General features: G+C 69.9%; 1 protein-coding gene across 3 annotated transcripts in view; it reads right to left on the bottom strand.

Moving 5' to 3' along the window:
- The window catches only part of LOC142825303 (SPARC-related modular calcium-binding protein 1-like), a 35,797-nt gene extending 8,530 nt beyond the window's left edge, over window positions 1–27,267 (bottom strand). Inside the window, exons 1-6 of one of the 3 annotated variants that reach the window (XM_089769828.1) lie at window positions 24,742–27,267; window positions 5,936–6,128; window positions 5,620–5,732; window positions 5,133–5,232; window positions 1,400–1,450; window positions 718–762 (exon numbers count right to left, since the gene is read on the bottom strand). In XM_089769828.1, coding sequence (XP_089625954.1) covers window positions 718–762; window positions 1,400–1,450; window positions 5,133–5,232; window positions 5,620–5,732; window positions 5,936–6,128; window positions 24,742–24,816 — 577 coding nt within the window. In that variant the 5' untranslated portion in view covers window positions 24,817–27,267. Of the gene's footprint in view, window positions 1–717; window positions 763–1,399; window positions 1,451–5,132; window positions 5,233–5,619; window positions 5,733–5,935; window positions 6,129–10,918; window positions 11,335–24,741 lie in introns of those variants that run through there. The other 2 variants (XM_075917198.2, XM_075917199.2) reach the window with 2 other exon arrangements.
- Window positions 27,268–27,318: the final 51 nt, after the last annotated feature.

The raw sequence follows: 27,318 nt of genomic DNA, 5'->3' as shown, positions 1-27,318 counted from the left end.
GGAAGCAGCGGAGAGAGGTTTGGGTGGCAGGGGAGGGAATCCCCCAGAACTCCCCTTGCCAGCCCCTCCTCCTACCCCCAAACACACCCCAGGCCCTTCACAGGGCAGCAAGCACCCTCCTCCCACAGACCCGCTTCTGGGGCTCTGACCCGCACAGGTGGGGCCCAGGCGCCCCCCAGCGACGCCAGGTAAACCCTCCAGTTGGCAATAAGACCCCGTTGCTTGTTAGCAAGCCCAGCACACAGCTACGGGGGGGGCCTCCTGCTCTCCGATCCAGGGGTCCTGGCCTGGCTCCGTGTGGCGCTCTCACGCCGAGCGAGGGGGCTGGGCTGGGCTCTGGCCCCCGGGCCGTGTGGCCCCCTGTTCTCTGTGTCCGTGCCCCCGGCTCTGGGCCTGGCGGGGGGAGCCCAGAGGGTCTGGCCCGGCGGGCAGGGGTGCAGCACCCCAGAGGGCGGGTAGGCGGCTCAGCGGTATGATCAGCCCCCCAGGGACTCCTGTGATCCAACCCGTCACAGCCCCGTATGTCTAGGGGGCCAGCCCCCCGGAGGAACAGCATGGGGGGGGCCGGGCCAGACGTGAGCCCCCGCGGGGCTAATGGAGCAGGAAATCAGCCACTTGCCCATGCGGGTTCACAGCAGGGAGCAGGCTGCTGGGGGTCCCGGGGGTGAAAGCCCCCTTGGCACACGCGCCCTATGGCTGGGACCGGGGGTCACTTACCTTCCTGCTTGGGGGGCGGGGCGCTAGGCCTGGGTCTCCCACCTTCTGCGTTCAGGGAGGAAAAGAGTTCGAAGGCCACTATTACAGAGGTCTTAGTGTCATCTGCTCTGCCCAAGGAGTGGGGTTCACAGCGCAGGCCCCAGCGCCAGCAGCTCTGCTAGGGCAACGGGGGGCAGGGTCCCCCGTTATCACAACCGCCAGGGCGTCGGGCGCGCACCGCCTTGGCCCTGCCCGTCGGGCCCTTTCCCGAGGCTCCTTCAGCCTTGTGCGCCCAGCGTGTGCCACAGTTAGCACCTCCCCTCCCCCCAGCAAAGAGAGGGAAACTGAGGCACCTGGCAGGGACTGTAGCGATGGAGCGGGGAATGGGACCCAGGCGCCCGGGCTCACAGTTCTAAGGAGCTGGTGGGCAGCTGGACAGCCTCCAGTTGCAGGGCGAGCATGTGGGGCAGGGACCCCCACAGGAAGCAGGCTGCAGTACCCAGGTCTCCCTCTAGAGGGGACCCACTCACTGCTCCCCACTGGCTGGGGGATTCAGTGGGGCAGGAGCTGCAGGCACGGGGGGAGGGGCTGGGGTCTCCCCTTGCTGCCCTGCGGGGGCGCTAGGCACTGCAGGGCCTGGTGGGACGCAGGAGCCATGGCACGGAGCAGTGGGGAAATCCAGCATGGGGGGCTGGGGGGTTACCTCTCCGGGAGGAGTCGGGGTCCTGCCAGGGTGGCCGCACCACGTAGGAGCCTGGGGGAGGAGTGAGAAAGAATTCATCCCCATTGCCCAGGCTCCTGGCTCCCAGCCCCCCGCGCTAACCACTACGCTCCACTCCCCACCCAGAGCTGGTTCTCTGCCCCCGTCAGGAGTCCTGGCTCCCAGCCCCCTGCTCTAACCACTAGTCATCACCCCCCCCCCCCCCGAGATGGGCATAGAACCTGGAATCCTGGCTCCCAGCCCCCTGCTCTAACCACTAGTCATCACCCCCCCCCCTGAGATGGGCATAGAACCTGGAATCCTGGCTCCCAGCCCCCTGCTCTAACCACTAGTCATCACCCCCCCCCCCCCTGAGATGGGCATAGAACCTGGAATCCTGGCTCCCAGCCCCCTGCTCTAACCACTAGTCATCACCCCCCCCCCCAGAGTTGGGCATAGAACCTGGAGTCCTGGCTCCCAGCCCCCTGCTCTAACCACTAGACATCACCCCCCCCGAGATGGGCATAGAACCTGGAATCCTGGCTCCCAGCCCCCTGCTCTAACCACTAGTCATCACCCCCCCCCCCCCGAGATGGGCATATAACCTGGAATCCTGGCTCCCAGCCCCCTGCTCTAACCACTAGACATCACCCCCAGAGTTGGGCATAGAACCTGGAGTCCTGGCTCCCAGGCCCCTACTGTAACCGCTAGACATCACCCCCAGAGTTGGGCATAGAACCTGGAGTCCCGGCTCCCAGGCCCCTACTGTAACCACTAGACATCACCCCCAGAGTTGGGCATAGAACCTGGAGTCCTGGCTCCCAGGCCCCTACTGTAACCACTAGACATCACCCCCAGAGTTGGGCATAGAACCTGGAGTCCTGGCTCCCAGGCCCCTACTCTAACCGCTAGACATCATCCCCCCCCAGAGTTGGGCATAGAACCTGGAGTCCCGGCTCCCAGGCCCCTACTGTAACCACTAGACATCACCCCCAGAGTTGGGCATAGAACCTGGAGTCCTGGCTCCCAGGCCCCTACTGTAACCACTAGACATCACCCCCAGAGTTGGGCATAGAACCTGGAGTCCCGGCTCCCAGCCCCCTACTGTAACCACTAGACATCACCCCCAGAGTTGGGCATAGAACCTGGAGTCCTGGCTCCCAGGCCCCTACTGTAACCACTAGACATCACCCCCAGAGTTGGGCATAGAACCTGGAGTCCTGGCTCCCAGGCCCCTACTGTAACCACTAGACATCACCCCCAGAGTTGGGCATAGAACCTGGAGTCCTGGCTCCCAGGCCCCTACTATAACCACTAGACATCACCCCCAGAGTTGGGCATAGAACCTGGAGTCCTGGCTCCCAGGCCCCTACTGTAACCACTAGACATCACCCCCAGAGTTGGGCATAGAACCTGGAGTCCTGGCTCCCAGGCCCCTGCTCTAACCACTAGACATCACCCCCAGAGTTGGGCATAGAACCTGGAGTCCTGGCTCCCAGGCCCCTACTATAACCACTAGACATCACCCCCAGAGTTGGGCATAGAACCTGGAGTCCTGGCTCCCAGGCCCCTACTGTAACCACTAGACATCACCCCCAGAGTTGGGCATAGAACCTGGAGTCCTGGCTCCCAGGCCCCTACTGTAACCACTAGACATCACCCCCAGAGTTGGGCAGAGAACCTGGAGTCCCGGCTCCCAGGCCCCTACTGTAACCACTAGACATCACCCCCAGAGTTGGGCATAGAACCTGGAGTCCTGGCTCCCAGGCCCCTACTGTAACCACTAGACATCACCCCCAGAGTTGGGCAGAGAACCTGGAGTCCTGGCTCCCAGCCTCCTACTGTAACCACTAGACATCACCCCCAGAGTTGGGCAGAGAACCTGGAGTCCTGGCTCCCAGCCCCCTACTGTAACCACTAGACATCACCCTCAGAGTTGGGCATAGAACCTGGAGTCCTGGCTCCCAGGCCCCTACTGTAACCACTAGACATCACCCCCAGAGTTGGGCATAGAACCTGGAGTCCTGGCTCCCAGCCCCCTACTGTAACCACTAGACATCACCCCCAGAGTTGGGCAGAGAACCTGGAGTCCTGGCTCCCAGCCTCCTACTGTAACCACTAGACATCACCCCCAGAGTTGGGCATAGAACCTGGAGTCCTGGCTCCCAGGCCCCTGCTCTAACCACTAGACATCACCCCCAGAGTTGGGCATAGAACCTGGAGTCCTGGCTCCCAGGCCCCTGCTGTAACCACTAGACATCACCCCCAGAGTTGGGCATAGAACCTGGAGTCCTGGCTCCCAGGCCCCTGCTCTAACCACTAGACATCACCCCCAGAGTTGGGCATAGAACCTGGAGTCCTGGCTCCCAGGCCCCTGCTCTAACCACTAGACATCACCCTCAGAGTTGGGCATAGAACCTGGAGTCCTGGCTCCCAGCCTCCTACTGTAACCACTAGACATCACCCCCAGAGTTGGGCATAGAACCTGGAGTCCTGGCTCCCAGGCCCCTGCTCTAACCACTAGACATCACCCCCAGAGTTGGGCAGAGAACCTGGAGTCCCGGCTCCCAGGCCCCTACTGTAACCACTAGACATCACCCCCAGAGTTGGGCATAGAACCTGGAGTCCTGGCTCCCAGGCCCCTACTGTAACCACTAGACATCACCCCCAGAGTTGGGCATAGAACCTGGAGTCCCGGCTCCCAGCCCCCTACTGTAACCACTAGACATCACCCTCAGAGTTGGGCATAGAACCTGGAGTCCTGGCTCCCAGGCCCCTGCTCTAACCACTAGACATCACCCCCAGAGTTGGGCAGAGAACCTGGAGTCCTGGCTCCCAGCCTCCTACTGTAACCACTAGACATCACCCCCAGAGTTGGGCAGAGAACCTGGAGTCCTGGCTCCCAGCCTCCTACTATAACCACTAGACATCACCCCCAGAGTTGGGCAGAGAACCTGGAGTCCTGGCTCCCAGGCCCCTACTGTAACCACTAGACATCACCCCCAGAGTTGGGCATAGAACCTGGAGTCCTGGCTCCCAGGCCCCTGCTCTAACCACTAGACATCACCCCCAGAGTTGGGCATAGAACCTGGAGTCCCGGCTCCCAGGCCCCTACTATAACCACTAGACATCACCCCCAGAGTTGGGCATAGAACCTGGAGTCCTGGCTCCCAGGCCCCTACTGTAACCACTAGACATCACCCCCAGAGTTGGGCATAGAACCTGGAGTCCCGGCTCCCAGGCCCCTACTGTAACCACTAGACATCACCCCCAGAGTTGGGCATAGAACCTGGAGTCCTGGCTCCCAGGCCCCTACTCTAACCACTAGACATCACCCCCAGAGTTGGGCACAGAACCTGGAGTCCTGGCTCCCAGGCCCCTACTCTAACCACTAGACATCACCCCCAGAGTTGGGCATAGAACCTGGAGTCCTGGCTCCCAGGCCCCTACTGTAACCACTAGACATCACCCCCAGAGTTGGGCATAGAACCTGGAGTCCTGGCTCCCAGGCCCCTGCTCTAACCACTAGACATCACCCCCAGAGTTGGGCATAGAACCTGGAGTCCCGGCTCCCAGGCCCCTGCCTGCATAGGAAACTTTCCAGGCTCCTAACTTTGAAGCTCTTTGGCGAAGGGCTCAGACCAGCCCCATGGCAGGATGCTGCCCGACAGGGGACTCTGTCCCCGCCTAGCACCCAGGCAGAAGCGGACCTCGGGGGGGGGGCTGTCGGGGGTACCTGTGCAGTTGGGCGCCTGGTTGAGCGCGGACGTCCCGCTCACGGGCTTGCCCTCGGCCGTGGCGCACCAGCAGTAGCCTGTCTGTCTGTGGCACTGCACCTGGGCGGGACAGACGCACGGGCCGTGACCCAGAGGGGCCTTGGGGATGTTCGGGGGCAGCGCGGGGGCAGAATCTAGCCGCTCAGAAATTCCCAGGACAGGGAAGCGACCCCGCTGCCCCCCGAGCGCCCAGCCCCCCCATTCCCGTCCAGGCGCCCCCCGTCCTGCAGGGCACCTCCCCTCGGGGTGCTGCCTGGCAGGGCACCCCCGTGCCCAGCCCCCATGCCAGCGGGAGCGGCCGGGGCTACCCGCAGGGGATGTGGGGGCGCAGCGGGGGGTTCCCGTGCCCACCTCCTGCCGCAGAGACGAGCTGGCGGGGGGGCTCTCTGGGCAGGCTGCAGCGCACAGATGGACCCCAGGGAGGGGGTGGGACACGACCCCCCGTACCTGCAGGTAGGAGCCGTCCTCGCTGCACTCGGGGACGTAGGTGGAGTCCGCCTGGCGCCGGGCCTGGGCAAGGGCAGCGGCACGGTCCTCCTGGCAGCGGGTCAGGTTCAGGCCTGCGGGGGGAAAGGCTGGGGCTGGAGGGCACCCCGGGGGCAGAGGCCAGGCTGCCGGGGGCCCCGGGGCTGCCCGGCGAGGGGGACAGAGACACAAGGCCTCGGCCCCCTGCCAGGTGGGCAGAGAATTCCCGGGGCCAGGCCTGGGCCCTGCCCTCTCCCAGGGCTGCTGGGTGCCCCGGCCCGGCCCTGGCTCTACCTACTGGAGGGGTCCTGGGGGGCGCCCCCGCAGCGGGGGCGGGGCAGCGCTTCGAGGAGGGGCTGCTGGCACCGGGCGCGCTGGAAGGCGCAGGGGGACTTGTACAGCTTCCCGTCAGAGGCGCAGACCGGGCGGTGGCGCTCGCGGGGGCACTGAGCCGGGCACGGCAGCCCCCGCTCCCGCTCCGAGATGAGAAACTGCGAGGAAAGGAGGGGCAGGGGGATGTGAGATGCCGGTACCCCCGACCACCCTGCACGGCCCCCCTCGTGCCCCCGACCACCCTGCACGGCCCCCCTCGTGTCCCCGACCCACCCTGCACGGCCCCCCTCGTGTCCCCGAATCCACCCTGCACGGCCCCCCTCGTGTCCCCGAATCCACCCTGCACGGCCCCCCTCGTCCCCCCGACCACCCTGCACGGCCCCCCTCGTGTCCCCGACCCACCCTGCACGCCCCCCTCGTGCCCCCGACCCACCCTGCACAGCCCCCCCTCGTCCCCCCGACCACCCTGCACGGCCCCCCTCGTGCCCCCGACCACCCTGCACGGCCCCCCTCGTCCTCCAGATCCACCCTGCACGGCCCCCCTCGTGCCCCCGACCACCCTGCACGGCCCCCCTCGTGCCCCCGACCACCCTGCACGGCCCCCCTCGTGCCCCCGACCCACCCTGCACGGCCCCCCTCGTGCCCCCGACCACCCTGCACGGCCCCCCTCGTCCCCCAGACCCACCCTGCACGGCCCCCCTCGTCCCCCCGACCCACCCTGCACGGCCCCCCTCGTGCCCCCGAATCCACCCTGCACGGCCCCCCCTCGTGTCCCCGACCACCCTGCACGGCCCCCCCTCGTCCCCCCGACCACCCTGCACGGCCCCCCTCGTGTCCCCGACCACCCTGCACGGCCCCCCTCGTCCCCCCGACCCACCCTGCACGGCCCCCCTCGTCCCCCCGACCCACCCTGCACGGCCCCCCTCGTGCCCCCGACCACCCTGCACGGCCCCCCTCGTCCCCCCGACCCACCCTGCACGGCCCCCCTCGTGCCCCCGACCACCCTGCACGGCCCCCCTCGTCCCCCCGACCCACCCTGCACGGCCCCCCCTCGTCCTCCAGACCCACCCTGCACGGCCCCCCCTCGTGTCCCCAGATCCACCCTGCACGGCCCCCCTCGTCCCCCAGACCCACCCTGCACGGCCCCCCCTCGTGTCCCCGACCACCCTGCACGGCCCCCCTCGTGTCCCCGAATCCACCCTGCACGGCCCCCCCTCGTGCCCCCGAATCCACCCTGCACGGCCCCCCTCGTCCTCCAGACCCACCCTGCACGGCCCCCCTGGTGTCCCCGACCCACCCTGCACGGCCCCCCTTGTCCCCCCGACCCACCCTGCACGGCCCCCCTGGTGTCCCCGACCCACCCTGCACGGCCCCCCTCGTGCCCCCGACCCACCCTGCACGGCCCCCCTCGTCCCCCAGACCCACCCTGCACGGCCCCCCTCGTCCCCCCGACCCACCCTGCACGGCCCCCCTCGTGTCCCCGACCCACCCTGCACGGCCCCCCTCGTCCCCCCGACCCACCCTGCACGGCCCCCCTCGTGTCCCCGACCCACCCTGCACGGCCCCCCTCGTCCCCCCGACCCACCCTGCACGGCCCCCCTCGTGTCCCCGACCACCCTGCACAGCCCCCCTTGTCCCCCCGACCCACCCTGCACGGCCCCCCTGGTGTCCCCGACCCACCCTGCACGGCCCCCCTCGTGTCCCCAGACCCACCCTGCACGGCCCCCCTCATCCCCCCGACCCACTCTGCACGGCCCCCCTCGTCCCCCAGACCCACCCTGCACGGCCCCCCTCGTGTCCCCGAATCCACCCTGCACGGCCCCCCTCGTGTCCCCGACCCACCCTGCACGGCCCCCCTCGTGTCCCCGAATCCACCCTGCACGGCCCCCCCTCGTCCTCCAGACCCACCCTGCACGGCCCCCCTCGTCCCCCCGACCCACCCTGCACGGCCTCCCCTCGTGTCCCCGACCCACCCTGCACGGCCCCCCCTCGTGTCCCCGACCCACCCTGCACGGCCCCCCTCGTCCCCCAGACCCACCCTGCACGGCCCCCCTCGTCCTCCAGACCCACCCTGCACGGCCCCCCTCGTCCTCCAGACCCACCCTGCACGGCCCCCCTGGTGTCCCCGACCCACCCTGCACGGCCCCCCTCGTGCCCCCGACCCACCCTGCACGGCCCCCCTCGTGTCCCCGACCCACCCTGCACGTCCCCCCCTCGTGCCCCCAGGTCCACCCTGCACGGCCCCCCCTCGTCCTCCAGACCCACCCTGCACGGCCCCCCTCGTCCCCCAGACCCACCCTGCACGGCCCCCCCTCGTCCCCCCGACCCACCCTGCACGGCCCCCCTCGTGTCCCCGAATCCACCCTGCACGGCCCCCCTCGTGTCCCCAGACCCACCCTGCACGTCCCCCCCTCGTGCCCCCAGGTCCACCCTGCACGGCCCCCCTCGTCCCCCAGACCCACCCTGCACGGCCCCCCCTCGTGTCCCCAGACCCACCCTGCACGTCCCCCCCTCGTGCCCCCAGGTCCACCCTGCACGGCCCCCCCTCGTCCCCCAGACCCACCCTGCACGGCCCCCCCTCGTGTCCCCAGACCCACCCTGCACGGCCCCCCTCGTCCCCCAGACCCACCCTGCACGGCCCCCCTCGTCCCCCAGACCCACCCTGCACGGCCCCCCCTCGTGTCCCCAGACCCACCCTGCACGGCCCCCCTCGTCCCCCAGACCCACCCTGCACGGCCCCCCCTCGTGTCCCCAGACCCACCCTGCATGGCCCCCCCTCGTGTCCCCAGACCCACCCTGCACGGCCCCCCTCGTCCCCCAGACCCACCCTGCACGGCCCCCCCTCGTGTCCCCCAGACCCACCCTGCACGGCCCCCCCTCGTGCCCCCAGATCCACCCTGCACGGCCCCCCTCGTCCCCCAGACCCACCCTGCACGGCCCCCCCTCGTGCCCCCAGACCCACCCTGCACGGCCCCCCCTCGTGCCCCCAGACCCACCCTGCACGGCCCCCCTCGTGTCCCCAGACCCACCCTGCACGGCCCCCCCTCGTGCCCCCAGACCCACCCTGCACGGCCCCCCCTCGTGCCCCCAGACCCACCCTGCACGGCCCCCCCTCGTGCCCCCAGATCCACCCTGCACGGCCCCCCTCGTCCCCCAGACCCACCCTGCACGGCCCCCCCTCGTGCCCCCAGACCCACCCTGCACGGCCCCCCTCGTCCCCCAGACCCACCCTGCACGGCCCCCCCTCGTGCCCCCAGACCCACCCTGCACGGCCCCCCTCGTCCCCCAGACCCACCCTGCACGGCCCCCCCTCGTGCCCCCAGACCCACCCTGCACGGCCCCCCCTCGTGCCCCCAGACCCACCCTGCACGGCCCCCCCTCGTCCCCCCGACCCACCCTGCACGGCCCCCCCTCGTGTCCCCGACCCACCCTGCACGGCCCCCCTCGTCCCCCCGACCCACCCTGCACGGCCCCCCTCGTGTCCCCGACCCACCCTGCACGGCCCCCCTCGTCCCCCCGACCTACCCTGCACGGCCCCCCCTCGTCCCCCAGACCCACCCTGCACGGCCCCCCCTCGTGCCCCCAGACCCACCCTGCACGGCCCCCCTCGTCCCCCCGACCCACCCTGCACGGCCCCCCCTCGTGTCCCCGACCCACCCTGCACGGCCCCCCTCGTCCCCCAGACCCACCCTGCACGGCCCCCCTCGTCCCCCCGACCCACCCTGCACGGCCCCCCCTCGTCCCCCCGACCCACCCTGCACGGCCCCCCCTCGTCCCCCCAGACCCACCCTGCACGGCCCCCCTCGTCCCCCAGACCCACCCTGCACGGCCCCCCCTCGTGTCCCCGACCCACCCTGCACGGCCCCCCTCGTCCCCCAGACCCACCCTGCACGGCCCCCCCTCGTCCCCCCAGACCCACCCTGCACGGCCCCCCCTCGTGTCCCCAGACCCACCCTGCACGGCCCCCCTCGTCCCCCCGACCCACCCTGCACGGCCCCCCCTCGTGTCCCCAGACCCACCCTGCACGGCCCCCCCTCGTGTCCCCAGACCCACCCTGCACGGCCCCCCCTCGTGTCCCCAGACCCACCCTGCACGGCCCCCCTCGTCCCCCAGACCCACCCTGCACGGCCCCCCTCGTCCCCCCGACCCACCCTGCACGGCCCCCCTCGTCCCCCAGACCCACCCTGCACGGCCCCCCTCGTCCCCCCGACCCACCCTGCACGGCCCCCCCTCGTGTCCCCAGACCCACCCTGCACGGCCCCCCCTCGTGTCCCCGACCCACCCTGCACGGCCCCCCCTCGTCCCCCCAGACCCACCCTGCACAGCCCCCCTCGTCCCCCCGACCCACCCTGCACGGCCCCCCTCGTCCCCCAGACCCACCCTGCACGGCCCCCCTCGTGTCACTGGCCCAGGGTGCGGGGCCCTGGCTCTAGCAGCAAGGGGGCTGGGCAGAGCCGAGGGTGTTGCCTGTCAGCGCTGGAGCCGCCCCCAGGGAAGAGGGAGCCCTGGCCTGGGATACTTCATAGACCCAGCGCCCCCGCCCCGGGGCATCGCTCAGGCAGGCCCTGGCGGGGGTCCGAGCTCCCTGCGGGGGCAGGAGCCGATGGAACTAATTGCACCCCGGGGCCGTGGGGCCAGTGACAGCCGCCAGGTTTTCATCCTCGCGTGTCCCACGCGGGTGCCCAGCCCCTTAACCCTTGAGGTCCCAGTGGGCACGCGCCCGCTCTCCCCTGCCTGGCTTCCTTGGGGCCCTGGGGCACGGAGGAGTCAAGCCCCAGTTAGCGGGGGGGGGGGGGGATCGAGGTGCAAGGGAAAAGCAGCACTTGTAAGAAGTCACAGCAGGGAGCCAAGAATGGGACCCAGGTGTCCTGCCCCCCACCGTCAGTCCCAGGGGCGGGGGCCCCCTCTCCCCAGGTCTGCTCCCACCCCCATGGGGCCAGGTTCTCACCAGTGGCCGCCTTTTCCCAGAGGAGACTTTGTGGGAAGAGCCGCAGCTGCCCGGGGTGCGGGCACCGGTACCCCAGCCCCAAGGCGCTGGGCCAGAGGGCGAGCCCCAGCCCCAAGGCTGAGCCCCACACAAGAATCCCCTCTGTGCGCCGCACACTGGGGGAGCCAGGCCAGCGCCTCGGGCGGCGTCACAGGCCTCGCGCAGACTCATGGGCAGGGCGTCGTGTATGCCTGGAAACCGGGAGCGCGTCGGCCTGGGCCCCTGCAGTCCCCGGGCCTTGGGTCCGCAGGGTGCCCGGCTGGCCGCTGTGCCGGGAGCGCTCCAGGCCCGGGTGTGTTGGGAGAAAGGGGGAAAGCTCGAGTCCCCCGGCTCCTGCTATCCCAGCCCCATGGATGTCCCTGGATCCCCACTCGGGACACAGCCCCCACGTGCGGGCAATGGGTCTGTGCCCACGCCCTGTCTGGGGGTGCCCCATGCCCCACAGGCTGGAGCCAGGTAACCTTTGAGCTCCCCCGGAGCCGGGGGGCTGGCTGTCCCCACACGCAGTGCCTGGCGGCCGGCCCCACGGCGAGGCTGCCCCGGGTCGGCAACGTGGGGCAGGCCCCAAAGACGTTGTTTTGGGTTCTCGGTTTGACCAATCATGGCCATGACAGGCGCCTGGGTGCTGCCGTAGTACACCTAATAGCAATACAAACGGACAGCACCTGGCACCACGAGACCCCAGAGTCCTGAGTCATCCACTGCACCGGGGCTGCGCATTTAGGTGTATTACAGTAATACACCTACAAGCCATAAACATGGGCCGCCCTTAGCCACGGGGAGGGGAGCAGTGGGGCGAGAGTCCTTCCATCCTCTCACCCCCCCGAGGGCCTGGGCAGCTGTCACGTGGGGGCTCTCCCAAGAAGCTCTGAGGCCCCCCAGTCTGGCAGTACATGAGCCCCTCCCGGGGCTGCTGGCTCCACTGTACAGTGGGGGAAACTGAGGCACGGAGCGGCTAAGAAGCCTGGCCACACCCACCCAGAAAGCCTGAGCCATAGCAGGGGTCCCGGCCACGGCACCCTCCTTCCCGTAGAACTGCTTCCAGGACCCCCTCTCGCACCACGGCCCTGCCCCCTCGCCTCCCATCGGGGCAGCCGGGGGCAAGTCTCTCTCAAAGGGCAGGTCGGGCCTGGCCTCCATCCGGAGGGGTAAGCCGGCCAGAGCCCCCCACCCCGGGTGCCCCTCAGTCCTCACCCTGCAGCTCCACCCAGCGCTTGCCGTCCCAGCAGCAGAGCCGGGGGGGCCGCTTGGTGGGAATCCAGCTCCCAGCCCCTGCCACTCGGCTGCCGGCAGAGCAGGGTCTGAACTCGGCCTCAGGCCCCGGCCCGTGCCAGCCGCCGACGGTGCCACCCCTGCTCCCCAGACAGACCCCCCGGCGCCAGGCGCCCTGGCTGCGGTGGGAAGGGCAGAGCTGCTGGCAGGATGACGGGACGGGGACATGAGCCGGGGCGGGGGCGGGCGCGGACGGGCCGAAGCGCCAAACCCTCCTGCAGAGACGAGCCCCAGACACACGGCGCTTCCCGGCCCAGCGGCCTGCTCCAGCCTGGGCCCCCCCAATACACACACCGAGGTCTCTTCATCAAAGGCGCCTCTGAGCGGCCCAGACGTGACATCACTCCTCCTGCCTCCCCTAGGAGCTGGGACAGCTGGCACCGACTCGCCCCCCCAAGCCACCTCCACGCCCCCAGCTGCCAGCCCATCCCTGGCTGAGTCTGCGCTTCTCCCTCCCACACAGCAGACCTAGTCACTGCAAGCTGCTAGGGGACGTGATGCTGGTAGCAGCCCAGAGGCCGTGGGGATGGGCACGCTAGAAGAACCTGACTATAGAATGTCCCTCCAGCACAGCCCCTATTCATGGACCAGGCCTCCCCTTCCCAGTTCAGCTCCCTTGCCCACCCCACAGAGGAGTCACCCCCCCCCTTTGTGTCCTCCACCTTCCCAACAATACACCAGGGAGGGGCTGAGGCTTGGGCCTGCAGCATGCAGCAGCGCCACCGCTCAGCCACCCTGCCTCACCCACGGCACTAAAGCCACAGACGGCGGGGGGGTCGTTAGCCAGGGAAGCGCCCTGACCGCTCCCCAATAACCGCCCCTCACAGGCAGGCCAGGGCTGGACCTTTGCAGACCCCCACTCCTCAGGCAGCTGGCCAGAGCCGGGCATCACAGGCCGCCAGAGCCCCTCCCCGAGACAAAGCACCCCAACGCACCGCAGACAGGCCAGCGGGGAGCGAGGGGCCACGGCAGGGAAATGGCCCCGCAAGCTCGGCCCGGTAACCCCCACAAGTGGCTCCTCTGCCCCACGGCAGGGGAAGGCGACCCCCCGAACTCGGCAGGAAGGGAAATTCCACCTGGGGCGATCGGGGAGCCTCAGAGCCAGAACGGCCGCCCCGAGGAAGGGGATTTCAAACCCTGCCCGGCCCCACGGAGGATCCCTTCCTGACCCTGGCCAGTGGATGCCCTGAAGCATGAGATTTAGGAACATACGTGAGCCTCAGGGCTCCCCGCCCGCCTCCACTAGCACCCCCTGCTGCCTTCCAGTCCCCTCCAGCTCTCGCCTGATGTAAGGGGCAGAGGAGGCTGGAGGAGGGGCAAGGACATCAGCCCCCCTCCCCCGGCCAGGAGAGCGGCTAGCGTCACCCGCCAGCCATCTCAGTGTCATGGGGAGGGAACGAAAGCGTCTGACTCTGCCATTCACCAGGGAACCCAGGAGCCCTGGCTCCTGCTAGCCCTCATCCCTTCGCTGTACTGGGGTGATTGCTGCAGGAGCTGCTGTCCCACCCCAGAGGCAGCCGCATCGCAGCACCGGCTGAGGGCTCCTGCTGCCCCACCCCAGAAGTAGCCGCATTGGGTGAAGCTGGCCTGGGGGCTGAACCCCCTGTGCGGACACCTGCTTTTCCTGGCCGCTGCCCTGCGGTTCCCAGCTAAGCTCAGAGCCACTGGGCCCCCACCTGCCACTTGCGCCCAGGATCGTTAGTCGGCGGTGGCTGGCAGCTCCTGTGAACCGGGCTGGGCTGCAGGCAGGTAGGGGCCCCAGCCACAGCCACGTTTCCCAGCCTGGGCCGTTCCTTCCGGCCCCCTCGTCTTCCCCCTCCCCCCCCCCGCAGCCTGAGCCCAGCCCCACGGCCCTGGCACGGGAGCTCGCAGCTCCACCCAGGACCAGACCGGCTCTTCTCCCTCCGCATCCGGCCCCCCACTCGCACCAGAGCCGGGCACCTGGATCCGAGCCGGCCCCCCGGGGCCAACTCAGGCTTCATGGCCGGGTCTGGCCTGGGCGGGTAGGAAGGGAGGGCAGCTGCCTCCGTTGAAGGTTTCCAGCCTCATGGCCGCGGGCCCAGGGCCCCCAGAGCAGGGGGCAATAAACGGGCCCCAGCGACTCTGCAGATCTCGGCACTTTCAGGAAACCTGGCTCATGACTCTGGGGCGGGCGAGGCCCCCAGGCGCCACTTCGGTACAGGGCCCCACCGACCGCCCGGTCCCTGCCGCAGCTTCTCCCCCGCAGGAGGGCAAACCGCCCCCAGGGAAGCAGCAGCAGCTGGGCGGCCCCTGCCCCTCGGCCGCAAGGCTGGGGGAGGACACACCGGGCTAATGTGCCCCCCTTGGCCACCAGATGGGGGCCTGGCTGCCCGGGCAGCGGTTCAGGGCTTGTGCGGGTGGGTGGCTGGTGGAGCTGGCCCAAGATGGGCTCACTTAGCAGAGAACTGGAGGCTTCTTCTGGGCCACCTGGATTCCATGACCCGTCCTGAGCCTCGGTTTCCCCAGCTGTAAAATGGGGAGAATGAGACTGTGAGCTGCCAGGGGCAGCCCCTGAGGGACCTGGCCCCCCCGCTCTCTGCCAGGGGCAGCCCCTGAGGGACCTGGCCCCCCCGCTCTCTGCCAGGGGCAGCCCCTGAGGGACCTGGCCCCCCCGCTCTCTGCCAGGGGCAGCCCCTGAGGGACCTGGCCCCCCCGCTCTCTGCCAGGGGCAGCCCCTGAGGGACCTGGCCCCCCCGCTCTCTGCCAGGGGCAGCCCCTGAGGGACCTGGCCCCCCGCTCTCTGGCAGGGGCAGCCCCTGAGGGACCTGGCCCCCCCGCTCTCTGCCAGGGGCAGCCCCTGAGGGACCTGGCCCCCCCGCTCTCTGCCAGGGGCAGCCCCTGAGGGACCTGGCCCCCCGCTCTCTGCCAGGGGCAGCCCCTGAGGGACCTGGCCCCCCCCCCCCGCTCTCTGCCAGGGGCAGCCCCTGAGGGACCTGGCCCCCCCGCTCTCTGCCAGGGGCAGCCCCTGAGGGACCTGGCCCCCCCGCTCTCTGCCAGGGGCAGCCCCTGAGGGACCTGGCCCCCCCGCTCTCTGCCAGGGGCAGCCCCTGAGGGACCTGGCCCCCCCGCTCTCTGCCAGGGGCAGCCCCTGAGGGACCTGGCCCCCCCGCTCTCTGGCAGGGGCAGCCCCTGAGGGACCTGGCCCCCCCGCTCTCTGCCAGGGGCAGCCCCTGAGGGACCTGGCCCCCCGCTCTCTGCCAGGGGCAGCCCCTGAGGGACCTGGCCCCCCCGCTCTCTGCCAGGGGCAGCCCCTGAGGGACCTGGCCCCCCCGCTCTCTGGCAAGGGCAGCCCCTGAGGGACCTGGCCCCCCCGCTCTCTGCCAGGGGCAGCCCCTGAGGGACCTGGCCCCCCCGCTCTCTGCCAGGGGCAGCCCCTGAGGGACCTGGCCCCCCGCTCTCTGCCAGGGGCAGCCCCTGAGGGACCTGGCCCCCCCGCTCTCTGCCAGGGGCAGCCCCTGAGGGACCTGGCCCCCCCGCTCTCTGCCAGGGGCAGCCCCTGAGGGACCTGGCCCCCCGCTCTCTGGCAGGGGCAGCCCCTGAGGGACCTGGCCCCCCCCGCTCTCTGGCAGGGGCAGCCCCTGAGGGACCTGCCCCCCCCGCTCTCTGGCAGGGGCAGCCCCTGAGGGACCTGGCCCCCCCGCTCTCTGCCAGGGGCAGCCCCTGAGGGACCTGGCCCCCCCGCTCTCTGCCAGGGGCAGCCCCTGAGGGACCTGGCCCCCCCGCTCTCTGCCAGGGGCAGCCCCTGAGGGACCTGGCCCCCCCGCTCTCTGCCAGGGGCAGCCCCTGAGGGACCTGGCCCCCCCGCTCTCTGCCAGGGGCAGCCCCTGAGGGACCTGGCCCCCCGCTCTCTGCCAGGGGCAGCCCCTGAGGGACCTGGCCCCCCCGCTCTCTGCCAGGGGCAGCCCCTGAGGGACCTGGCCCCCCCGCTCTCTGGCAGGGGCAGCCCCTGAGGGACCTGGCCCCCCGCTCTCTGCCAGGGGCAGCCCCTGAGGGACCTGGCCCCCCGCTCTCTGGCAGAGGCAGCCCCTGAGGGACCTGGCCCCCCCGCTCTCTGGCAGGGGCAGCCCCTGAGGGACCTGGCCCCCCGCTCTCTGGCAGGGGCAGCCCCTGAGGGACCTGCCCCCCCCCCCGCTCTCTGCCAGGGGCAGCCCCTGAGGGACCTGGCTCCCCCGCTCTCTGCCAGGGGCAGCCCCTGAGGGACCTGGCCCCCCCCGCTCTCTGCCAGGGGCAGCCCCTGAGGGACCTGGCCCCCCCGCTCTCTGCCAGGGGCAGCCCCTGAGGGACCTGGCCCCCCCGCTCTCTGCCAGGGGCAGCCCCTGAGGGACCTGCCCCCCCCCCCCCCGCTCTCTGGCAGAGGCAGCCCCTGAGGGACCTGCCCCCCCGCTCTCTGGCAGGGGCAGCCCCTGAGGGACCTGCCCCCCCCCCCCCCCGCTCTCTGGCAGGGGCAGCCCCTGAGGGACCTGGCCCCCCCGCTCTCTGGCAGGGGCAGCCCCTGAGGGACCTGGCCCCCCCGCTCTCTGGCAGGGGCAGCCCCTGAGGGACCTGGCCCCCCCGCTCTCTGCCAGGGGCAGCCCCTGAGGGACCTGGCCCCCCCGCTCTCTGGCAGGGGCAGCCCCTGAGGGACCTGCCCCCCCGCTCTCTGGCAGGGGCAGCCCCTGAGGGACCTGGCCCCCCCGCTCTCTGCCAGGGGCAGCCCCTGAGGGACCTGCCCCCCCGCTCTCTGCCAGGGGCAGCCCCTGAGGGACCTGCCCCCCCCCCCCCCCGCTCTCTGGCAGGGGCTCCACGCTCAGCCGCAATCCCTGCACCGAAGCGAATTGCGCATCGATAATCGACCGGCGGCCGCGCTATTTTCCGTTTCCTTCTGGCAGCGGGAGCCGGCCCCCCCGCCCCCCAGCTGTGTCAATAGCCCGCAGCCACGGCCGCCCCGGGGGGCCCTGCAGCCCCAGCCAGCAAGGTCAAACACCCGGCTCTGGTTAGTCGCCTTCCCTGCCTCCCGGGGGGCCGCTGAGCCTGCTCCTGGGGTCTCAGGCGTGTGCATCTGCCCCCCCCCCGCTGCTAGTCCCAGGCCCTGCGGCTGATCCCCCCCACGCTGCCTCCCGGCGCCTGCCAACACACACAGCCGGGCCCAGCCAGCTGTCAGCCGGGGGAATTCGTTAGGGCCCTGCCACCCGTCAAAGGGCCATTGTGTCCCTGCCACGCGCCGCCCCCGCCCGCCGCGCCCCAGACAACAAGGGCCCTCGCTGTCCACGGCCGCCCCGGGAAGGGCAGCAGGCTGAGGGGACGGGGGCGGGGCGGGCAGCTAACCCTGGGGGCTGAAATGGGCGCAGGCTTGCAAAGGAAACGGGAGACCCCCCCTCGCCAGGCAGGGCCAGTGAAGAGGAGGGTGGAGTGTTCACAGCCAGACCTGACGGGCAAACCCCCAGCCCCCTATGCCAGAAGGGGGGCAGCAGGGGGGAGCTGGGGGGGGGAAGGGGCTGACGGTGGAGAGTGAGGGCACTGGCAGGACTGGGGCGTGCAGGGCTGGGGGGCTGTGGGTGGGGAGTGGGGGGCACTGGCAGGGCTGGGGGGTGCAGGGCTGTGGGGGCTGTGGGTGGGTAGTGGGGGGCACTGGCAGGGCTGCAGGTGGGGAGTGGGGGGCACTGGCAGGGCTGGGGGCGGGGCTGGGGGGCTGCAGGTGGGGAGTGGGGGGCACTGGCAGGGCTGGGGGGCTGCAGGTGAGGAGTGGGGGGCACTGGCAGGGCTGGGGGGCTGCGGGTGAGGAGTGGGGGCACTGGCAGGGCTGGGGGGGCGGGGCTGCGGGTGGGGAGTGGGGGGCGGGGCTGGGAGGGCTAGGGGGCTGCGGGTGGGGGCACTGGCAGGGCTGGGGGGGCAGCGGGTGGGGAGTGGGGGGCACTGGCAGGGCTGGGGGGGTGGGGCTGGGGAGTGGGGGGCGGGGCTGGGGGGGCTGCGGGTGGGGTGTGGGGGGCGGGGCTGGGGGGCTGCGGGTGGGGGGCACTGGCAGGGCTGGGGGGGCGGGGCAGGGGCTGCTGGATCTATCGCACTGCGGCCCCCTGTGCTTTTGCCCGGTTGCCCTGGGCAGCCTGGGGGCTACGCGCGCCCCCATGGAGGGTCCCCTCCCGCCAGGCCCTGCCTCCCCCAGGCTCCATTGGCAGCTCCCAGCCCCATGCACCTGCTGCCCCCTCGGAGTCTATTCCGCCCCCGGTGCGTGAGGGCCCCAGCGGGCCGGGGAGCCTGGGGGAGGTGCTGGGGCTGCAGCAGGGAGGGGTTCGGCCAGCACCGGGCTCCCTGGGGCGAAGGAGAAGGGGGCAGGTGACCCGGCCCCCCCGCGTTCCCTGGCACCTGAGGCGCGGGCGGGCTGGGGGGTGCAGGGCTGGGGGGCTGCGGGTGGGGAGTGGGGGGCACTGGCAGGGCTGGGGGCGGGCTGGGGGGCTGCGGGTGGGGAGTGGGGGCACTGGCAGGGCTGGGGGGCGGGGCTGGGGGGGCTGCGGGTGGGGAGTGGGGGGCACTGGCAGGGCTGGGGGCGGGCTGGGGGGGCTGCGGGTGGGGAGTGGGGGGCACTGGCAGGGCTGGGGGGGCGGGGCTGGGGGGGCTGCGGGTGGGGAGTGGGGGGCACTGGCAGGGCTGGGGGCGGGCTGGGGGGCTGCGGGTGGGGAGTGGGGGGCACTGGCAGGGCTGGGGGGCGGGGCTGGGGGGGCTGCGGGTGGGGAGTGGGGGGCACTGGCAGGGCTGGGGGCGGGCTGGGGGGCTGCGGGTGGGGAGTGGGGGCACTGGCAGGGCTGGGGGGCGGGGCTGGGGGGGCTGCGGGTGGGGAGTGGGGGGCACTGGCAGGGCTGGGGGCGGGCTGGGGGGCTGCGGGTGGGGAGTGGGGGGCACTGGCAGGGCTGGGGGCGGGCTGGGGGGCTGCGGGTGGGGAGTGGGGGGCACTGGCAGGACTGGGGGGCGGGGCTGGGGGGCTGCGGGTGGGGAGTGGGGGGCACTGGCAGGGCTGGGGGCGGGCTGGGGGGGCTGCGGGTGGGGAGTGGGGGGCACTGGCAGGGCTGGGGGGCGGGGCTGGGGGGCTGCGGGTGGGGAGTGGGGGGCACTGGCAGGACTGGGGGCGGGCTGGGGCCTGGCTGGCAGCCCCCTCACACCCTGCTCTGGCTCCTTGGCTGGGGGCCCAGGACAGCGAGTTCATTGCCGGGGGGCAGGGCCGCCTGGGTGGGTCCCGCAGCCTGTGCTGGAAAGGGGAGGGGGGAATCCGGCTCCCACCCCCTCCCCAAGTGCCTCCTGCCCCGCCCTGCACCGCCGGGTGGAGCCCACCGGGCTGGGGTCTGTTGCTACCCCGGCAGTATTCGGGGGACCCCAGCACCCCACCCTGTGGGGGGCTCTTCCCAACACAACAGCCCAGTCCCCCCCAGCAAGGTTTAGATTCTACCTTCCCCTCCCCCACGGGCTGTAGCCAGGTCCCTGCCCCATGGATGCAATAGAAGGGGATTTGCCCCCTCGCCGCAGCTAGCCCCCCCGGCCCGGAGCAGCGGGGCGAGAGGGGCGCAGGACGTGTCTGCCAGGTTGGCCTGGGGACGAGGCTGCCTCGCCCCAGCCCTGGGGGGTGGGTCCCTCGGCCGGCCTGAGCCGACGCTCCCATGTGCTCAGCCTAGTGGCTAGTGCACGAGTGGGGCTCTGCAGACCTGAATTCTTTTCCCAGCCCTGCCGTTAAGGGACCGCAAGCGACCCCAGGGCAGTTCTGTGCCTCAGTTTCCCTGATCTATAGAAGGGTGCTGCCCCCCTCCGTAAGTCACCTGGAGAAGCGAGTCCGACCTGGCTGGGGGAGGGGTCGGGTGAGAAGGAAGGACGGGGACAGCCGATGGAGAAGCCAGGCAGATTGACTGGATTGCCCCCTCAAGCGTTAGCCAAGACCAGCGCCCCTGCCCTGTGCGGGGCCTAGCCCGGTGCCAGCCTCCCCCCCAGCCCGCTGGCTGCCATGGCAACAGCCTGACTCCCCAGACCCCTCACTGCTCTGCTGGGGGGCCCAGCCCCAGGCCAGACCCACTCTCCCCCTGCCTCAGGCGCCCCCAGAGCAAACCGCTCCCTGCTGCCCAGGGGGAGGGGGACGGTGTCAGCGGGGCCTTGGTCCCAAGTCAGGCCCCACAGAGTGCACTGGGGGAGGGGGGCCTGCTGTGGAGGCCGGCGGAGGAGCCAGTTCTGGGCTCTGGGAGGCAGCCTCAGTTTCCCCCGTCCCCTTGTGGAGCTGCTGGCCTGAGGCAGCGGGAGAGTGTCAGGCAGAGAGGCCAGGAGACAGGCCTGTGTTGGGAGGGGAAAACCAGCGGGGGCAGGTGGGGGGGGGCCAAGCGTGTTCATTAGGAGCCTGAATATGGGAGGGGGGAGTTGGGAAGGAAACTGAATATTTGAGATTTGAGGCAGGGGATCAAATTTACACACAAAGCAAAACACTCGTGACCCCCCCGCCCCCGAAAACGGTTCCCTTCCAGTCGGAGACGAGGCCCATGGAAGCGTTTCCAGCCCTCCTGAAACGCTCTGCGGTCGGCTCTTCCGGCGAGAGCCAACCGAAACCCGGCGCTGCCCACAACGCCGGGAATATTGCAAAATCCCCAGCGTGGAACCAGGACCAGCCCCTGCCCCACTTCTGCAGGGGGGCTGCCCAGATGGGTCACTGGACGACGCCCCAGCCAGCTCTAACTTCACACAAACCAGCCAACTCGCGCCGTTCTCCCTGGGCTCGCCCTAGCATGACACCTGGGGGCAACTGCCCCCAGCTATGGCCCCGCAGGTAAGAGCAGGGACAACTGCCCCCAGCTATGGCCCCGCAGGTAAGAGCAGGGACAACTGCCCCCAGCTATGGCCCCGCAGGTAAGAGCAGGGACAACTGCCCCCAGCTATGGCCCCGCAGGTAAGAGCAGGGACAACTGCCCCAGCTATGGCCCCGCAGGTAAGAGCAGGGACAACTGCCCCCAGCTATGGCCCCGCAGGTAAGAGCAGGGGCAACTGCCCCCAGCTATGGCCCCGCAGGTAAGAGCAGGGGCAACTGCCCCAGCTATGGCCCCGCAGGTAAGAGCAGGGACAACTGCCCCAGCTATGGCCCCGCAGGTAAGAGCAGGGGCAACTGCCCCCAGCTATGGCCCCGCAGGTAAGAGCAGGGACAACTGCCCCCAGCTATGGCCCCGCAGGTAAGAGCAGGGACAACTGCCCCAGCTATGGCCCCGCAGGTAAGAGCAGGGCCGAGAAGACCGGGAGGGGACAGCGGCTTCCCGGTATCTAAGGGGGCAAACTCGTTCCCCTTGGCCGCTGAGGACAGGAGCAGCCAGGAGGCTTAGGTTGGACACGAGGAAACGCTTCCTGCCTGTCCGGGGGATGAAGTCACCGGAATGAATCGCCGGGGGTGTGGAGTCTCCATCCCTGGAGGTCGTGCAGAGCAGGTTGGACAGACCCTGCCCGGGCCGGTCTAGGTGCTGGGTCCTGTCGAGAGGGCAGGGGCCGGACTCGCCCTACGCTGCTGCGCTCAGCAGCACGAGGTGGATTTCGTGGTGGCATCTCCCCATCCCCACTTCTTGGAGGGTTCTGCGGTAGCCAGGTGGGAACCTGAGTGACAGCTGGGCAGAAGTTGGACTTTCCCTTTCCCAGGGACACTGGGATTACCCAATGAAAACGGGGGGGGGGGAGTTTCTCTGCCCCCAACCAACCAAGAACCCCGCCCTGGCTCGGGGCGCTGGTCGGTCCCCACCTAGACCCGTGAGCGAGCGTTTGGAGAGGACCCGGCCCAGGGCTGCCGCGCCGGGATGTGCCGAGATCCCTGAAACTCATTTTGCTCCCCCCGCCCCAAGGTGGAACCGACGGGCTGGGGAAGCCACGTGCCCAGCAAAGGGGCTTGCTCTGCGGGGACGCTGATGGAGTCGGCGCCTCAGCCCCCCGCAGCCTGGGGCCTTGCCAGACAGCGGGAGCCCTGGGGGTGCTGCATTGCATGAAGGTGCGGGAGGCAGCTGGCCAGTGCACTCAGCCCCGAGGGGTCATGTCTCAGCCCTCAGCTGCCCGGCCCCAGGGCAGCCTGCAGGGGGCGCGCCGACCTGCCCTGGGCAGAGCTGCTGTTCCAGCCCCGGGAGCCCAAGTCACTTGCCAGGCCCAGGCCTTACCGATCGATCGATCGCCAGCCAGGCCCTGGGATGGCTCAGGCCCCGCCATGCGAGGCCGGGGGGGGGGGGGGCTGGCGGCAGCACCGGGCCAGGGAGCTGCCCCTCCGGAGTTTGGCCCGGATGGAGCGTGCTGCCCGCCTGGCGCTCGCCGCAGCGTCTGAGCCGAGACCCCCGATCCCACGTAGCGGCTGCTTCAGCTTCGCCTCCCTGCCCGCGGCCCCCCCCAGCCACTGCTTGGAACCCCCCTGTGGGGTCTTGTCCCTGCGCCTCGCTTACCCCGGCCCCATGCTTGGCCTGGGCCGCCACCCGCCGCGTACGTCGGTGCCCAGGCAAAGCGGAAAGCAGAGCCCCTCCGGGCAGCCGACCGGCCCTCACTTCCCGCCACCACCTGGATTCCCCTGCCCGGCCCACTCGGCAGTCACGGGGCAGGGGCGCTGGCTGAGTGGATACCATCGCCCCCGTTAGCCACAGTGCCCTGGCTCTCACGGGCCCCCTGGGGGACAGCCGGACCCTGCCGTGGGGCAGAATAATCGGGTCACCCGCAGCCATCGCCTGCCAGAGAGAGCAGGACTGGAACCTAGGGCCTTCAGCTCTCGTGCTGAGCCGCCACTGGGGCTCTCCTAGCAGGCGCAGCAGTAGGCTGGTATCCACTGTGGACTAGAGGGCAACGCGGCCCCCAGGGCTCTTACCACGTAGGAAAAGCCCCTCTGAGAAGGGCCCCCCACGGCAGCGATGGAAAGATCGTCCCTCCGTGGTGACCCGCTGCCTCCACGCAGCAGGGGCTGCTGGTTAGAGCTGCGGCCCAGGAAACCCGGGCTCTCAGGTCTAGCCCTGCTGGGTGATCTAGGGCCAGTCACTTACCGGCCCTGCGCCTCAGTTTCCCCTCCTACTCGTCCTCTGGTCTAGTTGGACGGGGAGCGCTTTGGGGCAGGGCTCCCGGGCCCAGCAGGACCCACCGGGGCCATAGGAGAAGCTGGATTCCAGGTGGACACAGACCGGCCAGCGAGAGATTCATCACCTAGAGCTTTGGGATCCAGCCGGAACAGACCTAGGGAACCTGGGCAAAGGCAGCCCTCCTTTGACAGAGGGGGAAACTGAGGCACAGCACGTGACTGACTCCCCAGCCAGTCACAGCAAGCCCTGAAGTTGGAGCCCAGCTAGAAGGTCCCTGTCGCTCGAGTGACGTACTGGGGGGTGGGCCGAGGGGTCACTGGCTCCGAGCTGTGGCTGTAACCCTGCTGATCCCCGCTCGGGTTCACCCCCCTGGCGCCTGGGAGCGTCGCTCCCCCCGCAGCACTCGAGAGCCCGGGCGCCTCACGAACGCGCTGCTGGGCGGCTGCGGTCCCCGAATGGGAAGGGCCCTCGCGCAGGGCCGAGCCCGTCTCCCTCCCTGGCAGGCGTCAGCCCAACCTGAGCTCAACCCCCAGGCAACAGCCCAGCGCTTGGCCCCGACAGGCCGCATCGTCCCCACGTCCAACCCAAACCTCCCTGCGGCCACGGACGTTCCCTAGAGTCTCCCGCCAGCCCAGGGGTGGAGGCACCAGAAACCGGAGCAGGCGAGGCAGAGCCAGCGCCCCAGCCAAGGCCCCCAGCCGGGGAGCAGGGCCGATTCTAACCAGCCCCTCCATGGCCATGTCCCGCCAGGGTCTCAGAGCCGCAGAGGAGCGCCGAGACTTGCACCTGCTCTCCTCCCGCAGGGCAGGGCAAAGAGGGCCCCCTTAGGTATACAGGGAAACTGAGGCACGGAGCTGGTGGAGAACCCAGGTGTCCTGGCACCCCCGCTCCCTTGTTAAGGTTCCCCGGGGCCTGGCCCAGCGCCCACGTGGAGACCGGGCTAAACCGGGGAGCCCCAGGGCCATGCAGAAGCTGGGGACGGGGGAAGGAGACTTGCGGGGGCTGCTTTGCCAGACAACTGGGGTGATGCTCAGGGCGGGGAGCTGGCTACAGAGGAGCAGGGTGACGGGGTCTCTTCCCTCCCCCCTCCCTACAGCTCCCCTCCCGTCCCTACAGCCAGAACCCAGCCCCCCTCCCTACAGCCCCCCTCCCGTCCCTACAGCCAGAACCAGCCCCCCTCCCGTCCCTACAGCCAGAACCCAGCCCCTCTCCCTACAGCCCCCTCCCGTCCCTACAGCCAGAACCCAGCCCCACAACCACGCTCCCCCACAGCTAACCCCAGCCCCCACCCCTACAGCCAGACCCCCAACTACACTCCCCCGCCCATGGGCGGCCCCTATTCCCCTACCTGTTTCCTTTTGCCAACCCCTGCGCTCTCCCCACCCCAAGGTCTCGCCTCTCCCCACAGAGCCAGCCCCCCATTCCACCCTCTTACCACTCTCCTCCCCACATGAGCCCCCCAGGACCCCTTACCGGGGATCGATCCCATCGCAAAGGGGCCGCCAGCGCGGGGCCGCCCAGCAACAGCCCCCAGAGCAGGCAGAACATGGCTTGGGGCGAGGCAACCCCCAGAGTCCGCTCCGGGCGCTGCCCCGGCGCCGGGCGCCCGGGTTATAAAGCCGGAGCGATCCCCCCCCCCGCATGTCGGGCACTCCAGCGACTCGCCAGCCACGTGGAGACCGGGCAACAACAGCTGGGCAGTGAGCCACGCCCCCTTTGGGCGCAAGCCACGCCCCTCACTCCTTTGCCACGCCCCTCCCAGCTGATTCCCTCCCCAGGGCCGCAGCCTCGGCTTGGCGGGGGGGACAGTCCCAGGATTAATCAGCCAAGGCGGGGCAGGTGCTGGCTTGTAACCTCCCAGCCTCTGCCTGCCCCACACAGATGCCTGCAGCCCCGAACTAGAGCGTGTGTGGGGACCCCCTTCGGATCAGAGCGGGCAGGGGGCACAGCCAGGCCTGGGGCCGCCGCCAGCTGCCTACACCTGCGGGGACAAAGAAACAGGGCCCCGCTCAGACCGGTGCATCCCCGAGAGCCCTGCAGCCTTCCAGGGCGGGTCTAATCCTAGGGGCTCACATGCACACCTAGAAACGAGAGCGGCCTCAATTCCTAGCGCTGGAGATGCCGGGAGGCTGACCAAAAAAGGTAACCTACAGTGCTGCAGTGGGGGGTGCAGGGCCAGGGCTGTTTTCTTGCAGCAACTGCTGTGCAGAGACAGACTTAATCACGGGGCTTTTCTTAAAGCCAACCTCCCAACAAGCACCCAAGAAAGGCCACTACGTACTTGGCCACCAGCTCATCCAGCAGCAGGGAGTTCCAGGGGTGAATCCTGCCTCTTGCAGGAACTGAAAATGTCTCCCTACAATTTTAAACGTGCTGCCTGTATACTGCCTTACTCTTGAGGGGTAGGTGCTTAGGCCACATCTCCACTAGGAAACTATTTTAAAATAACTACATTAAAACTCCCGGAACTCCGGGGAAACCTCGAAATGAGTCCAGGCGCCCCGACTGTGGACGCGCTCCCTCGCCCTAGCGCCCCAGGGAGCACTGGGGAGTGGTTATTTCGAAACAGCAGCAGTGGAGCGCCCACACTAACACTGTTTGGAAATTAGCACGAGTCCTGAGAAAAGCAAGCCAAGCACGCTGGGCCCCGAAGAGCAGCCCAGACCCTTGAAGGAACAGAAGTGCTCAACCTTGGACTCCTCCCCGGGGCTGCAAGGAACAGAGGGGCTGGGGCTATGAACCAAGAGCTGTCTGTTGTTCAGGCCCTCTGGGAAGACAGTGGCGTCTAGTGGTTAGAGTGGGGGAGGACTTGTCAGTAAGGCCTCCTGGGATCTGGGGGGGGGGGGCGGAATGAGCGTCAGGGCTCCTGGGTTCCAGGCCTGCTTCTGAAGAGGGGAATGGGTGGTTAGAACAGGGGTGGGAGAACACCCCCTATAACCAGGCAGCATCTGCTGGGCTGCCCCTCCTAGTGGCCGTTCAGTGCCAGGGGCTCCAGGGCCTTCAAACCCGGCGGGGTCCCCGGGCCATGGGAAGGGGAGCAGCTTGGAGTTACAGCCCCCACCCCAAGCTTTGCTCCGGCCCAGGTGTCGCTGGTCTGATTTCTTCAGTGACCACAGCCCCCCATCGCCCATGCGTGACTGACCATCCCTAGCAGCCCCTGGACCCACCCTGCCACAGCCCCCCGCTACTTGTTTGACAGGTGGGGGGGTGAGGGGGGGAGAGGCCACTGGTGCCTGGGCCGAGCCTGGGGAGAGGCCGGGAAGCAGGTTGCTGCTGCTGAGCCACACATCAGGGATGGCTACTACAAACCGCCCCTGGAATACTCCAGGCAGGGACTGGGCCATGTGTCAGTGCATCAAGATGCAGCTGCTTCTGGGGTGCAGCCATGGGGGACGGTTTATACAGGGATCCTGGCACCAGCACGGAGATGCAACAGCCCGACGGCTTTGTCTGGGGGAGGGGGACGCCCTCTAGGGAGGCCCCTGCCTTTCTGCTCCTGCCCTATAGAGGAACAGTGGGGCAGCCTGCACCGCTGGGGAGAGCTGTGCCCCCATCCTCCAGCACACAAGCAGGCCAGCGTGGCAGGGTTCATGGCAGCAGGCACTAGGAGACCTGCCGAAACACAGCCCCGGCGCTGGGGCCCTCGCGTTATCGCCTCTCAGCCACGGCGCAGGCACCCCCCCCCCCCCCCCCCACACACACTAAATCCTACTGGGGGGAGGTGAGGGCTGTGCTCCACCCCAGAGGCGGCTGCAGAAAAACTCGCTGCGGCAGGGCAGGGTGGGTGGGAGGCAAGGCAGCTCGGTTCTAGTCCTGACTGGGCACCCCTCTTCCCCCCGCCTTCTGCCTCAGTTTCCGCGCCCCTCCTTTTTTCCATGAAGCCAGTTCCGCTGCAGGAACTGAAGTGGTTAACGCCCACTGTGAGTGGCTAAGCCTAAGCACTCAGGAACCAGGGCTGCCCCGCACCCTGCTACCTACCGTAATACCCCTCAGCCCCCTCCCCGCCCACCCACCCTGCGCCACAGCCTGTGCTTCCAGACGGTCCCTCTT

This window comes from Pelodiscus sinensis, chromosome 18 (assembly GCF_052426305.1).
Source record: "Pelodiscus sinensis isolate ZL-2025 chromosome 18, ASM5242630v1, whole genome shotgun sequence".
NCBI lineage: Eukaryota > Metazoa > Chordata > Testudines > Trionychidae > Pelodiscus > Pelodiscus sinensis.
Note: the sequence above shows the minus strand (reverse complement) of the source record. Positions and strands in the feature narration are given on the sequence as shown.